Source organism: Myxocyprinus asiaticus, chromosome 26 (genome assembly GCF_019703515.2).
Source record: "Myxocyprinus asiaticus isolate MX2 ecotype Aquarium Trade chromosome 26, UBuf_Myxa_2, whole genome shotgun sequence".
Taxonomy (NCBI): domain Eukaryota; kingdom Metazoa; phylum Chordata; class Actinopteri; order Cypriniformes; family Catostomidae; genus Myxocyprinus; species Myxocyprinus asiaticus.
This window is the reverse complement of record NC_059369.1, coordinates 37,387,758-37,404,369: the sequence shown is the minus strand read 5'-3', so window position 1 is coordinate 37,404,369 and position 16,612 is coordinate 37,387,758. Positions and strand designations below refer to the sequence as shown.

Here is a 16,612-nt window from a genome sequence, read left to right as displayed (position 1 = left end):
TTAAGGTTTTCAAATTGCAACAGAAGCAATGGTATCTCCATTCTGCAACAGGTAGAAAGTGTTTATTGTAGATATCATTATAGAGTTAAAGCAAACACAGGGGTCAATTACTATTATTGAGCTTTAGAGCACACTTCCTCTCTCTTGGAGGACAAAGCCAATGAAAGTCTTCCCTTCCATGCATTGTGGTGACATCTGAGTGGCCAGAGTGTTGTCACAGCCCACCAATTTTACAGATGTTTACTCTCAGAAAATCTGGAAGCCACACAAGGTCATTGAAGGGTTTAGGACACTGTTTGAACTCCTTAAATGGGCACAGCCAGCGGGGTACAGTCCATGTGCAGACAGTCAAAAGGAAAACGCATCTGTGCGTGTGTTTGTCATCTGAGACATGAGACATAATTGCAACACGAAATGCTTTTGCAAATGTCAAGTTTGCTTTGTGTACAGTACTAGTATATAAGTGGGTTATGAGTTTATTGTTGTGTATGTGTGTGTGTTTATAATAGAGATAAAATATGTATTTGTAAGAGAAAGAGTGAGAGACTTACCATCTGTTTTTTTTTTTCTTCTTTTTTTTTTTTTTTTTTTGGCTTAAAAACACAAAAACAGTACTGATATGTGTGGTATCTTCCAAAACATCTTGTTCTCTGTGATACAAATTTAGAGAATAGTCCTTGTTTATCTAAAAATAAATATATTTTTCAACACATGCACATAGCCACAACATACAGTACCACCAAGATTAATTTAGATTTAATTCAGAGTAACATTTGTGATTTGTAGTTTTAAAGTTGATTATATCTCTAGGTTCATTTAGAATCAAAAGAATATTTTAATCATATACATACTGAAAACCTGCAAGAAATATAGAGGCTTCAGGCTTTCACGTTAACTTTTATTAGTACATCATACTGTATACTGTACTGTATAACCAATTGGGTGTAATTTTTAATCTAACAAAAACAGTGCTTTGGATAGAAGCTTCCCTTAGGAACTAATCCTGGACCAGTTTTTAACACCCAAAGCCTTAAAGAAATAGTTCATCCAAAAGTACAAATTCTGTTATTATTTACTCACCCTCATGTTGTTCCTCACCCAAATGATTTTCTTTCTCCTATGGAACACTAAAATAGGACTTTTTGAAAATGTCCAAGCTGCTTTTTTTCTCTCCATACAATGAAGTTTATAGGAATGTATGACTGTATTCAATTCAAACATGTTGTGAATGTTCACTAATCACGTGAGAACCAATGTTGTTTTACAAACATCAAACATGGCACAATACATTTTGTTGCGCTAATTTTGAAAGTGCTCAAGCACAAATGAGATTTGAGAGCTACAGCTGAGGGGCAGATGTTCTGCAAATAGCTTACATTTCAGTCTGTTCCTCATATAAAACTATTGTATGGCTTCATAAGATGTGCATGGTCTACTTTTATAGTGCTTTTTTGCCCTATTTAATGACCAATCAATTCCATTGTATAAAAAAAGCTGCTACAATAATAAAGCAGGTTTTAAATGGTTTGGAGGGTGAGCAGGACCTAAATGGTGATAACATTTTCACATTTCTCTTTTGGGTGAACTATTCCTTTTATTTCAGGCATTGAAAAAGGCAAACAGCAAAAACTGGTCTCAGATTAGTTGCAAGGGGAAACTCTTACCTGTCTATACTAAGCAAGAGGATAACCAGAGCAATACAATCAGTAAGAGCAGATATGGAGGAAATATAGGGAGATAGATAGTAAATGGGGAGAATGAAAACATCTTATGAGTACCACTCCAGCCAGACGCACATAAAGAGAAAAAAACAGCAAGAGAGAGTTGGAACCCACTGCAGGAACACCAGAAGCACACGGTAGAAATACACCTGGGCCTTAACCCAGACTGCAAGGCCTGGCTGAGACACCGCACTTCTTGCAATACTCTTACCATGAGCTCACTAATGTCTGAATAGAGATTAATGAGGAAGGCAAGCTCATTCTTGGATGCTATTTTTAAACCCATCTCAGCGCTAATAAACATATCACACAGATTACATGAGAAGTTCCAAAATTTCTTGTTTTTTCAGTGCCCCCGTTTAAATTTTTTTTTTCATCTGAAACTTTAATTTTTGAATTTTCCCTGCTTCTCATCCATTGTGAAATTCTTACATAGTAATTTACATGTATTTTCATATGCTTAATGCTTAGTTTTTGCTTTGTTTTGAGATACTTCTTTTGTCCTTCTGAGGTAATTTATTTAGCAATTTTTGAAGGAGCTTTGCAGATGTACTAGAACATAGATGTCTTCTTCAGTTAAAGGGATAGTTCACACAATTTGTTTTTTATACAACCACATGTTGTTCCAAACCTGTAGGACTTTCTTCCATGAAAGACAAAAGTAGATGTTAGGCAAAATGATAGCCTCAGTCATCATTCACTTTCATTGTATCTTTTTTCCATATAATGAATTTGAATGGTGAATAAGACTGAGTCACTTCCTATGATACTCAGCCTAACATCTCTGTTTGTGTTCCACAGAAGAAAGTCATATGGTTTTTTTAACAACATGAAGGTGAGTTAATAATGACAAAATTTTATTTTTTGGGGTGAACTATCCCTTTAAAGAATTAGTTCACACAAAAATGAAAAATCTCTCATAATTTACTCACCCTGCCATCCCAGATGTGTATGACTTTATTTCATCTGCTGAACGCAAACAAAGATTTTTAGAAGAATATTTCAGCTCTGTAGGTCCACACAATGCAAGTGAATAGTGACCAAAACTTTAAAGTAAAAAAAAAATAGAAATTAGAAAACACATAAATGCATTATAAAATTGATCCATACTTTTACAGTGGTTAAATCCATGTCTTCTGAAGCGATTTAATTGGTTTTGGGTGAGAACAGACCAAAGTGTAACTCCTTTCTTAGATGGCACTAGGAAGAGTGATTGAGCTTAAAGTCCTGATCGCTAAGGAGACTGTTGATGTCAAGATTTATACTGAAAAGGGAGTTTTATTTTGGTCTGTTCTCACCACAAATCGATTGGATAGTTTTAGAAGACATGGATTACACCACTGGAGTCTTATGGATTACTTTTATGCTCCCTTTGTTTTTGTTTTTTTTGTTTTTTGGTCATCATTCAATTTGGTCATCATTCACTTGCATTGTATGGAACAACAGTGCTAAGATATTCTTCTAAAAATCTTTGTGTTCAGTAGAAGAAAGAAAGTCATACACATCTGGGATGGCATGAGGGTTAGTAAATGATGAGAGAATTTTCATTTTTGGGTGAAGTTCAATAAAACAATATGAAATATAGATCAGGATGTCTGTTTTATTACTTATGGAGTGAAATGACACCATTTAATATAACTTTTAAAAGCACTTTTTTGTGCTACCCTCACAATAGCAGTGGTATCTCAAGACTTTGCTACCACCAAGATAACGACACAAAATAGACTGCAATGAATAATAAGAAAGAAACAGCAACCAACAATGTACATATGGTTACAGAGTAATGCCGAAACCATTGATCCTATCCATGCACCAGTTAAGGCAACCTACGTCATCTTATCTTTTGTTTTTCTTAGTTTTCTTTTCTTTGTAAAGTTACAGTATAAGTGTACTATGTAGAGAGCTCTATTATTTCTAATTCTACAGTTTGCTGCTATCATATTTGTAATCAGAGTCTAGATGGAGGGAGGTCTGGTTAAATACCCCCTCAAACACATATTTTAAAATGTAGCTTATTCGTCTACTCACATTCCACAAAATGTTTGCATCTGCAAACAAAGCACATTTGTCCGTGACTGACCCATTTAACACTAATTGTTTGCAGCACTCCAAGTGCTTGATATGAATTAAAATCTTTATGGGTTACAGTGGTAAAATAAGACAAATTCAAAAGTTTCTTTATGGTTTGTTAATCTTTTAACCTATTACTTGGAAATTAATACTGAATGACTGGCTCGTTACAAAGGCTGGAACAGTGACTGTGTGTACAGTATGTGTGGTGTACATGTGTGAGTGTGCAGATGTATTGCTTCACAAATCTTTTGTTTTAATGAGTGCGACCAGGGGCTTGTCATCTGGGCTGTAATCTTCATAGCTGATGGGAGTTGCATCATACATTGCTGGTCTAGATTTCTTCCCAAACCTGTAACACACACATCCACACACAGAAACTAAAGTCTAATTTCCTGCAAGACTTTCATGCTTGCGTAAATAGACAGTGTACCCAAAAATAGAAATTCTGTCATCATTTACTCACTCCCATGTTGTTCCAAACCTGTATGATTTCAAACTTGCCGTGTCACAAGATATGCAATTAGCAATTAATGAGCTGTAGAAATTTTGCCCACCCATTTTATTGAGGCCCATCAAAAGTAATTTTCTGGCTATGCTATTGGGGTGAACATTCTCCAAAATATCTCCTTTTGTGTTCCATGGAAGAAAGTAAGTCATAAGGGATTGGAATTACATGAGAGTGAGTAAATGATAACAACATTTTAACTTTTGGGTAACCTATTCCTTTAATAAGTGTAACAAATTACAGCCTCCAAAAACAAGTAAATATACTGTATGTTCAACAGATGCATAGGAATACGGTGTACCTTGCATGGCGAATGGAGGCGATAGCATTACTAAAATCACTGTCAATACTGCGGCAGTTGTAAAACTCCTGGTAGGCGTGACGGGACGAGCCCTGGTACTCAATACGGCTGATGCGACAGATGCCAACGATGAGGATGATCAGCATCAGGACAAACGCAACGCACAGAGCACCGATAATTATGTACAAAGAGTGACGCGGCATGTTAGTCAGTGAGTCCACAGGCTGAGCCATCTTCCACTGCAGATCTGAGAGAGAGAGAGAGAGAGAGAGCGAGAGAGAGAGAGAAAGCATGTTTTAGAATAGTAGTGAATATAGAGTATTATTTAGGTTGAAGAAAATTAAAGAAAGATAGTGAGAATAAAGAACCAAGTGGGCAAAATAAAATACACAGTAATTGGGGCATGTTCGTGCAAAACTCGCCACCACAATGCTAGGATTTTTTTGGGTGTTTGCTAGGATGTTGCAACTGTATGTGGTTGCTAAGGTCTCCTGTGTGGTTATTACTATGTTGCTATGGGGTGGCCAGGAGGTTCCAGTTGGTTGCTAGGGCATTGCTATGTTCTGGGATGTTGCAGTGTGGTTGCTAAGGTCTTTTGTGAGATTATTATTGTGATGCTATGTGGTTGCTAATGTGTTGCTACATGGTTGCAAGGGTTTTCTGGGTGGTTACTAGGATGTTTCTATCTGGTTGCTTCGGTCTTCTATGTTGTTGTTTTGTGTTGCTAGGGTGTTATTAAATGGTTGCTGGGGGTTTCTACCTGTTGGTGGATTAGGGCATTGCTAGGATGTTATGTGTGGTTGTTAGGGTGTTGCCACATGGTTGTAAGGGTTTTCTGGGTGGTTGCTAGGGCATTGCTAAGATTTCTGGATGGTTGCTAGGATGATGCTGTGTGGTTGCTAAGATCTTCTGTATGATTCTTATTGTGTTGTTATATGGTTGCTAGGGTGTTGTTACATGGTTGCTGGGGGTTTCTACCTGTAGGTGGGTTAGGGAATTGCTAGGATGTTCTGTGTGGTTGCTAAGGTATTGCTGTCAGGGTTCTGCGCTTAGTTTGGGTTTTTCCCCTTTGTGGCAGAGCCCTGACATATACATGTTCCATGTCTGTTTTATGTCTTGTGTCTGGATTCAGCCACTTCGATTGGTTTGGTTTATTTACTCTGTGGCCAGAGTCTCGTGATATGTGAATGCACTTGGTTTTGTATTTTCTCATTTCCTTGTGCATTCGTGTCTGTCTTGTCTTCAGTGATACCCGCCCTCTTGTTTGCCTTGTTATCTGTCTGATTATTAGTTGATTGTTTTCAACTGCCCTCCTAGTTTTTTCCTTGTTACCCACTTGATTTCTCCCTTTGTGCTCTGTCTGGTGCCAGTTCATTGTGGATGTTTCCCGGTTAGGCTTCTGTCAGACGGTTCCTGTTGTTGTTCCTGTTTTTCTGTTTCAGCCCTGCTCCAGCCCAGCCCGTCATCTTGTTTGTTTCCCTAGACTGTGTTTTTCGCCTTCAGGGTAGTTTTTGTTATATTTTTTGTACTAATAAAAGCCCATATCGCTACTCTGCATTTGAGTCCTGCCATTTCCTCCACAAAACTTGACAGTTGCTACATGGTTGCAAGGGTTTTCTGGGTGGTTGCTAGGGTGTTACTAGGTTGTTACCCAAGTTAAAAGAGCCCATTTAAAGTCTCCATGACTGGTGTTCAGATGTGGGTCAGATTCTCCTTCACTGTAAGTAACTGGGATTTATTTAATATGTCTTTCATCTTCCAGAAGAAAACCTACATCTGATCACTAAGAAAAGCAATTAAACATCTTTTCTCTACAAGACGATTTGAGGTATCATTCCTTAGCACAAACAGTGTGGGACGAGTTACGTGCAGAAGGCCCCTGTGTTTTGACCAACTAACAATCACCCATAACACCCTAGCAACCACAAAGCAATGCTTTAGCAACCAGCTATGTGATAACAACCACTCAGAACACGATAGAACAATATAACAACACCTTTGCAACCAACCAAAATATCCTAGCATGGCGGCAGAGTGTTTTGCACTGGGAAATTTTACTCACATTTTGTTAAGAAATCTAGTTCATTTATCTACATTGCAAAAGCTGTCTAGCTGCTGAAACACTATTAACAGATTTAGACCAAGTGTCTGCTAGCAAAGACAAACATGGTGGGGTGTTCTTCAAAAGCTCTCAAAGGTGAGTTATTTCAGAGTGTCAGAATTGCTTCGCCTCCTCACACAGCACGTCACCGTCTCCCTTGCTCTCCTATCATCAGACTCCTGACAGCAGCATGTAGTGAGAGGAAGGGAACTGTAATGGTGTGAGCTGGCAGTGCGTTATGAGGTACATAGGAGGCTATTGGCACAGCGTCACAGCCACCCTAAAAGGCAGCAGCATGTCACTCCTCAGAGGACGGCACTCTCTCCCCCTGAGCATGCATGATAGGGCAACCAAGCCCATCACAAAAGCACTGGGCCCCACACCCTTGGATCTTTCTCAATGGATTTTGAACTGCCTCTGGCAGAGGATACCATAGGCACTTTATTCCCCTTTTTATTTATGTATATGTGTTTTTAATCACTCCTTCACAAAACATGAATTTCATATTTTCTTAGTATTTAGTATGTCCTCCTTTTGATTTAGTGGCAGCATGCACTCAATCTAGCATTGACCCCAAAACCTGTTGATCTTCGATCTTCCAGTATGATTTGAAAACGTTCCAAAAAGCATCTTGTGCATTTCAGTTGTAACAAGAAAATCTGACCTTTTGTACAAGCATTATAAAGGTAATATAACAAATTAGCTTACTTTACTGATAACCTAGAAATACTACAGAATCTTTACTATTTAATATTTGTCAAAATCCTAAAAAAAATCGGTTTAATTACAGTTTTGATTAGATTTGCAATCCCAGATTTTCAATGTGGATTTTGAACCCCACTGTAGTTCAGAAGAAAAAGGTGAACTCACGGATCTCACAGCTTCCGCCGACCCAGCCAGGTGGGCAGTGACAGGTGTAGCCATTTGATTGGTCAATGCAGGTGCCACCATGGTGACAGGGATTACTTTCACACTCATTCACATCCACCTCACAGTTCTCGCCTACAAAAAGTCAAAAAGGTGTCTTGTAAGACAATACAGAATTACTGTAATCCTAGTACCACCGACTCCCTTAGTGGACAAAATGAAATACTAGCATTCTGCTAATTACATACTGGGCAGTATAAACTGTATTCTTTCCACTATTTATAAAAATAGTGCATGAAACAGTCTGAAATATGCAATGCTACATGTTTAAACAGTAGTATACAACACTGTTGTCTCATTACCACCTACAGTATGTTGCCTTAGTGGCATCCAGTTATCATATCAGAAATAAAAATGGTTGTTTTGCATTTTGACAAACAATTTGTGTAAATTTCTTAATTCTTTGCCAATCACAATGTAAATACATCTGACTAAAATGATTAAAAATGCACTTAATCCTTTAAACTGCATTTTGGCAAATGTAGTAGGTCATCCTGCATAATGCAGATATGTGTATGTTATTCTGAAAACAAACACAGATATTCACCCATGTATCCTGGTGGACACACACAGGATGCGTTTCTGCCTCCACTTTCACAGTGTGCATCATTCTGGCACCTCAGCTTCAGACAGGGATCCTTATATATCTCACAGTGCTTCCCTGAAAAACCAAACCACATCAATATCACATTAAACATGTTAAAATAATAATAATGCATTTTTTAAAGCAGCATTACAGAACATATCTATATATATATATATTTTTTTTTTTTTTTTTTTTTGGTTAAAAATGAACAAAATGCCATTATTGATTGAGTACATAAAAAATTGATTGTATTTTTAGCTGTCGGGTCCGCTTATGTCATTCATCCTTACGTCATATCTGTAAAAACAGAAAAGAAGTACTGGCTGTCATGTGTTCTGGCTGGGGAAACTACGCTGTTCAGCTCAGTCAGTCACTGTAACACAGTTCAGAACAGCATCGGTGCAGTCTGGATAGATGTTTATCTGTTAACTGTTTGGCGAAATTCTTTACTTGCTATAATGCTTTGGTACGTTGTCTGGTAGGGTTGTTGAAGCTTATATTGCTTGTCATGCTCATATGAATTGAAATACTCGTGTGTTGTTAACCTATCACAATGTATCTACTTTGTCTGGTGAAGTTATTGCAGCATGTTTATTAACATTCATGACTTCTAAGTATTTTCTAACATTGCTGTAGTTTCCAGGATCCCTAAGAGTGTGTGCCACTGTTTTCTCCTTTCTTTTGCCCAAGTCGCAGAAATGCACAAGCTATCACTTATTGTCCTTTTAGCAGATAGTCTGTCTATTTACAATGTATAATCATCTCAAGTTGCTTTAAATGTACCAATTTCACAGCACAGTAATGTACATATTAATTTGTTTAGTGTGTAACCATCTATCTAATATAACTTTACTCCTAAATAAATTATTAATTAAATGTATTATATATATTTTTACATTTCTTCATAATATTTTCATGCTTAATTAAATATTTTTCATCCCCATCATTATTAAATCCTCGTTTTATGTTTTTAGTTTACAGTGTTATTGTATCCAGTGCATAGACTTACTATTGTAGTATTACGGTTTTACTTGCTTTATCAACTGAGGCTGTACAATATAATATAATATAATGAAGTCTTCCGATGAACTAATATCAGTCATATCATGAGTTTGACCTCTTAAATTGATAAGTGTAGTACAATACAAACATTAAAAGTAGATAAAACACTTATATTTATATTATCACAGTAATTATATTAAAATATACTGGTAACTGGTGGTGGTTGAGGAGAGGCCCCTGTTCTAAAAAAAAAAAAAAAAAGTAAAAGCACTTTGAGTGTTGTCAGAAAAGCACTGTAAGTGTAAAATTATTTAAAAATTCATTCAAAATATGTAAATACAAGTGTTGTTTATCATTATCAAAGTAAGTAATATTTTGGTTTTAAATGTTTAATAAATTAACATAATATCAACTTAAAAATATAGCTGCAAGCAGCGATTACGGGCCCAAGCACCATAGGTCCATTTCCACCCAGTGGCTTTCGGAAAACAATGCATGATGAACACATGGTTGAGTAAACAAGACACCATGTCTTACTTTCGGCTCAGACATAATGGTTAACAACTTTGATGTGTGTGGCAAATGAAATAAATGTGTAATTATGGCAAGTTTTGGAATACCCTTGAACATCTATTGTTGCCAGCTAGAGGCCCTATGACCGTGACCCATTATATCTTGCTTTAGTGATTTTGCATTGAAAATGTAATTAATTTATTTAAAAAACGAAAAATTAAATCAAATAAATTTCTAAATTTAAATTGCACTCCAAACGAAATAAAAAAGCAATTAAAATAATAAAGTGATAAAATGATAATATATATATATATATATATACACCTTTCCATTTACCGTCAGGCAAGTATCCATCAAAACATGAAGGCAGAAAATTACTTACACAAATGAAGACATAAAAACAATTATAAATGTAAAAATAATAATTATAATGATGATAATAATCACTGAACTATAAATCATGGTTCGAGGTGAACGTGTTTTTGTATTATTTTATGTTTTAATCACAGATGTATAGGCTGCAGAGTTGTGGTCACAATGAACTGCTCTGTGGAAATAAAACAAACTGAACTCAAAGCACCACCTGAGCTGAGATGTCTGAGGTCATTTGCAGCACTCATAGATGATACTTTTCTTGCAAAAAAAAAAAAATAAATAATTAAAAGAAAATCAGAAGACAGAAATAAAGAAAGAGTGAGAACCTTTTACATGCGCATGTTCCACAAGACTGCACACCTCCGTATAAACATACATGCGCATAGACGGCTTTTCTGTCATCTGTTGTTAATAATATAATAAAGTGTTTCTTCAAGCGCGTGTCTGTGTGTCTACGGGCAAATTATTTGTAATATTAATTTGATAATAATAATAGCCTAATAATAGTAATTATTTAATACATGGGAAAACGAGCCAAATATCGTCTTGACATTGTCAAAGGCATCAGCTATTGGCGATCACTCTGACAATCGTCGATTCCTGAGTTCATCAACTATCGGCACAAACCTAATGTGCATTTCTCTCTATAAATTAACAAAATGTTCAGACAGTCTACCTGATGGTTTTTCCGACACATTCAGGATCATTACCGCTTTTGTGGTGTCGCTGCAGCTCGCTTCATGTGTGCACTTGTAAAATGTATATTTTAAAGGCTCATTATGTAGAACAGTGTTAGCAATGTTACTGTGGCAGCGGGGGCGTGGTCAAGCATCTGTCCGGAGAGAGACAAAGCGGTAAGGGCGCTTGCACCACGCTGCCGCTGCCACAGTTACTTATAACATTCTTTCTCAGCCCTGGAACTCAAAACATTTTCTGATGCCTCCCTTAAAAATATATTTAAGTAATTAAATTAATATCATAAACCTGTGACTAATCGACTAATGGCTTAAATTAATGCCTACTAGTCGACTATGAAAATCTTTGATCGGGGGCAGCCCTACTGTCCTCCCAACTATGTTCATTTCTAAAGAGAAATGGAATATATGAACAATTGCAGTCTGGATTTAGACCCCATCACAGTACAGAGACTGCAATTATCAGAGTTACAAAAAAAGACTCTTATCATCTGATCACAGCTGCATTTCTCTTCTAGTGCTTTTAGATCTTAGTGCTGCCTTTGACACAACAGATCATGACATTCTCTTGAATAGGATGGAGAATAATGTTGGCATTAGTGGACTTGCATTAGCATGGTTTAGGTCCTATTTATCAGACCGCTACCACATTGTATATGTAAACGAGGAATTGTCGAATCAAATAAAAGTTAAGTATTGAGTGTCAAGGGATCAGTTTTAGGAGGTCTGCTTTTCTCCTAATACATGCTTCCCCTGGGAGATATTATCAGGAATCATGGAATAAGTTTCCACTGTTATGCCGACGATACCCAACTTTATATTTCTTCTAAACCCAACAAAAATCCACAATTCTCCAAATTAGCAGAGATGCATTCATGGCCTCAAGACTAGAATATTGTAATGCATTACAGGGAGGATGTCCAGCAAGTTCAATAAATAAACTTAAATTGGTTCAAAATGCAGCTGCCAGAGTGCTGACTAGAACTAAGCAATATGATCATATTAGCCCAATTTTATCATTGTTACATTGGCTACCTGTTAAATTTCGTATTAATTTTAAAATTCTGTTAACTACATACAATGCTTTGAATGGTCAGCTCCATAGTACTTAATTGACCTTCTGACACACTATATTCCATCACATTCATTACGATCACAAAAGAAAGATTTTGATAGTGAACACACAATGTGGAGGAGACGCTTACACTGTTACTATGAAGATGATACAAACGGCAGCTGTGCATTTGGATATGTTGTGACTGCTTCAGCAGTGTCTTGACATTATTCTAAAGAATGTCTTTGCATAATATTGCCTAAGTTTGGTGCCACTCACATGAATCCCCTAGGAGGAGTATTCAAAAGTTCAGGGCCTGCAATTTTCAAAAAAATACCCATTCAATCCAAAATAGCCAACATCCTGTTGGGTGGAGCTAATGACCGTAATTTTGAAAGTTGTTAGGCTTGATGAGAACAATATATGTAGCAAGTTTGGTTACCGTAGAAGAAACTGACCCCACAACTTTTGTCAAATGGTGGCATTACAGAGCTCCCCAGACATGCCCAGGCCTAATGGCTGACAACTCTGATGTGTGTGCAAAATATCATGAAAATTCAAGCATGCCAAGTACCTCAAAAACATGTGAATATACATTAAGAGGAATAATGACATTTAATGAGTTGCCATGGCAACACTATTTAAGATATTAAGAATCCCTTCAGAATTTTAAATCTGCATTGTCTTGACATTATTCTAAAAAAAAATGTGAAACAATTCAGGTAAACATAAGAGGGATATTTCAAAGTCTGTTAAATGTGCCACATTTCCTTCCCGCCAGTTGGTGGTGCTACGACCCTGACCCACAATAGCCACATCAATGTGATCAGCCCACAAGGCCAAATATATGGCTCAATTTTTATGTAAATCACATGATGTAGGCAGAAAATATGAGACACTTCCTGTGTCCCATTTTTTTATATTACTTTATCGTGTCGCCATGGCAACACTGTTCAATATATCAAAAATCTGTTCGCAATTTAGCATCGTCAATGTCTTGCCATGATGTTGCCCACATTTGGTACTTGTAACATAACCCCCCCTAGGAGGAGTATTTCAAATTTCAGAGCATGCATTTTTCAAACAATCCAAAATGGCCAACTTCCTGTTGGGCGGAGCTTATGACTGTCAGTGCGAAAGTTGTCCAGCTTGATGAGCTCTATATATGTGCAAAGTTTGGTCACTGGAGCTCAAAAGCGATGTGCTACAGAGCCCCCTGAACATGCACATCTTTAAGGAAATGCTACAGACGCTACAGACACTACTAGAAGAACAGTAGGGCCTCCACACTTTCAGTGCTTTGGCCCTAATAATAATGATGATAATAATATAAATAATAATAATAATAATCCTTAGAAGAGCATTAGGGCCTCCACACTTTCACTGCTTGGGCTTAATAATCCTTAGAAGAACAATAGGGTCTCCGCACTTTCAGTGATTGGGCCATAATAATAATAATAATCCTTAGAAGAACAAAAGGGTCTCCACACTTTCAGTGCTTGGGCCCTAATAATAATAACAATAATAATAATAATAATAATAATAATAATAATAATCCTTAGAAGAACAATAGGGTCTCTGCACTTTCAGTGCTTGGGCCCCAAATAGTACAAATATCTCCAGCTCTGAATATCTTCCACTCATGATCAACACAGGCGATGTCCATGTAAGCTCAAATCATGAGATTCATCCACGCAGAAGAGCAGTGCCGAAATACAACTCATTTAAGGTGTTCTTCCGCAAATTGCTTGCAATTTTAAGTTTCAACCACAGATGTCGCTAGTGAGCAAATTGTTTCGTAGTACAGCTTTAACCAAAACTGACTGTACACCAGTTGTCCAATAATTGCAAGGACAGTCCTGGAGAACGTACCTGTGAACTGTGGGGTGCAGATGCACTCATAGGCATTGATAAGGTCTCTGCATGTGGCATAGTTTTGACAAGGAGCCGACAAACATTCATTATACTCCTCTTCACAGTACAGACCATGATAACCTAAGAGAAGAGAAGAGAAGAGAAGAGAAGAGAAGAGAAGAGAAGAGAAGAGAAGAGAAGAGAAGAGAAGAGAAGATTGAATTTATTTATGTATTATTTAAAAGGCTCAGCCAGAAAATTCTGTGCCACTAGTGGCACCAAATGGAATTGCAAAAATAATGACAGTTTTGAAACTCACTCTGTACCAAACTTCTGCCATTGGATGAGTCAATGTTGTTACTATGTCGAACCGCTTAAAGGTGTACTCAGCAGTTTTCATTTTGCATTGGCCATTATGGCAATTAATGGCCTTTAACTTATACCTAGTACCATGGATGTAGCATAAAGCAAAAGCAATAGTTTTCGGGTCACCACTGCCTTTGTGTAAATTCACTGTTTAGTCAGACATGATCCACGAGAACAAGACAGCTTTTATTAGGCTACTGATATGACTAGAGTCTTCATTTCATGTGAGTGTACATGATTGTAAAAAAAAAAAAAAAGTACTTAGAATTAATTTGTGTAAAACTTTTAATAACTTTTTAATGAGGAAAAAAAATACTGAGTACACCTTAAAACACAGAGATGTTTTGAACGTGTCACAGATGCTGAATTAACACTTTCTCAGGTAAATCAACCAACAAATAGCCCACTAAGATACAATATATTGTATACTTTTAGATATTATGCTGGGATAGGAGAAAGTATTTTAACATGGAAAAAATGACAAAGATCAGCGCTTTCTGCATTTTTTCCACTAGAGAGCAGTGTTTAGTCTTGTTTGGGTTTTTCAAACAAAAAAAACAAACAAAAAAAAAACAAACAAACACAAGCACAGAATGAAAGGAATGATAAGAGATGTGAGCCAACTGAGATCAACAGAGATGACTATGAAAAAAAAAATATATATATTTCATGATTGTGTGAGTGTTTGTGTATCTATTGATCCATAGATAACTTCAAGTATTTGTAATGTGTATACATAAAAAAATTCAACTGTGAAATAACAGCACAGAATAACACGTTCAGTGCAAAATGACTGCTTATAGAGAAGTATTTGATATCTTCATTTTATTGTTTGAGGTTGCTAGTGTGTTCTGGGTGGTTGCCAGAGCCTTTATAGGTGGTTACTTGGTGCTTCCTTACTGGCCCAAGTTAAAAGCCCACTATAATTGTCATATTCCTGGTACCAGGTTGATACAACAAGCACATTTGAGGATAAAAAAAAAAAATCACAGGTTTCGCCAGGTTAGTGGCATCAAAATGGAGGCTTTCGAAAATGCTCTCCAAAACCGTATGCTTTGAAATAAATGACATAAGCATACTGAAAATAGTGGTTTCAAACTGTGGACATTTTTTCTTTATTTCTGTGAAATAACTGCAACTTATTTCTTTGGACAGGCAGAGATTCTGATTACAGAGTCTATACACAAATTTTCTGTTTACACAAAAAAAAATTTTTTTTCTTGTCCTCAGATCAACCCACATCTAAATTGTATGTAAAAATAAAACAAACTGTAAATGGTTGCTTTACATGTCAGTCAGACCGTCCCTTCCTATGTAAGCAGGCGGTTCTTGGCCAGATTCTAGTACAATGTCCCGCAAAGACAAAACACAGTAACTAATTTATTTGTTTTTGGTCAAAAACCAGTTATGACCAAAAATCTGGTCTCTTAAGCATAAAGTATACTGCAATTTTGACCCAAATGCTTAGCGTCTGTGTACAGTTAAATGCTAGCCTTTCAAAGTATACTTCATATGACTGTGCATGCATATAGGTGGTTGACATGTGTTAGGGGAGCCAGCTGGTACATGATAGCTGTGTGGTATGTGTAAACCTCACTCTCCTGGCCTCAAGAGGTGCACTAGTGACTGACACTAGAGAACGTAGCCTTTAGCCTCTTCATTAGCAAGCCCGCCTCTCATGGTGGCTGATGCCGGTTCGAATTCTGCTCGGAGCAGGTTGAGCAGGACCGGATGCAGTGGTGCCGTGACCCGGATAGGAGTGAGGTTTAGGGGGGTGAGTGTAACAAGAGCCAGCTGGTACATGATAGCTGTGTGGTATGTGTAAACCTCACTCTTCTAGCCAAAGAGGCGCACTAGCAACTGACACTAGAGGCTGTAGCCTTTAACCTCCTTGTTTGCACGCCCGCCTCCCATGCCAGCTCATGCTGGATCGAATCCCGCTCTGTCTTTATATTCCTTCAGACTCAAGTTATACAAATGCAGGTATCTCCTGACCTCCTCACACACGCATTCTTGATGTACACATCCACTGTTGAATGAATGTATGAATGAATGAATGAATGAATGTTACACTTGTATAGCGTTTTTCTGACGCTACACTCTGGCGCTTCACATAGTGAACAAGGGGTTCTCCTCAACCACCATCAGTGTGCAGCATCCATCTGGATAATGTGACGGGAGATATAGTGCGCCAATACGCTCACCACACACCAGCTATTGGTGGAGAGAAGAGAACAGAGAAATAGAGACAATTAATGGATGGGGATTATTAGGAGGTCATGATTGATAAGGGCCAATGGGGGGAATTTGGCCAGGACACCGGGATGACACCCTTACTCTTTTATGAGAAGTGCCGTGGGATTTATTATGACCACAGAGAGTCAGGACCTCGGTTTAACGTCTAATCCAAAAGACGGTGCCTTTTTAGAGTGTAGCATCCCCGTCACTATACTGGGGCATTAGGACCCACACAGATCGCAGGGTGAGCACCCCTGCTGGCCTCACTAACACCTCTTCCAGCAGCATCCTTAGTTTTCTC

General features: G+C 37.4%; 1 protein-coding gene across 1 annotated transcript in view; it reads right to left on the bottom strand.

Moving 5' to 3' along the window:
* Positions 1 to 741: 741 nt before the first annotated feature.
* The window catches only part of dner (delta/notch-like EGF repeat containing), a 54,955-nt gene continuing 39,084 nt past the window's right edge, over positions 742 to 16,612 (bottom strand). Inside the window, exons 9-13 of the mRNA XM_051656014.1 lie at positions 13,726 to 13,848; positions 8,176 to 8,289; positions 7,572 to 7,703; positions 4,601 to 4,847; positions 742 to 4,143 (exon numbers count right to left, since the gene is read on the bottom strand). Of these exons, the coding sequence (XP_051511974.1) occupies positions 4,032 to 4,143; positions 4,601 to 4,847; positions 7,572 to 7,703; positions 8,176 to 8,289; positions 13,726 to 13,848 (728 nt within the window). The 3' untranslated portion in view covers positions 742 to 4,031. The remainder of the gene's footprint in view (positions 4,144 to 4,600; positions 4,848 to 7,571; positions 7,704 to 8,175; positions 8,290 to 13,725; positions 13,849 to 16,612) is intronic.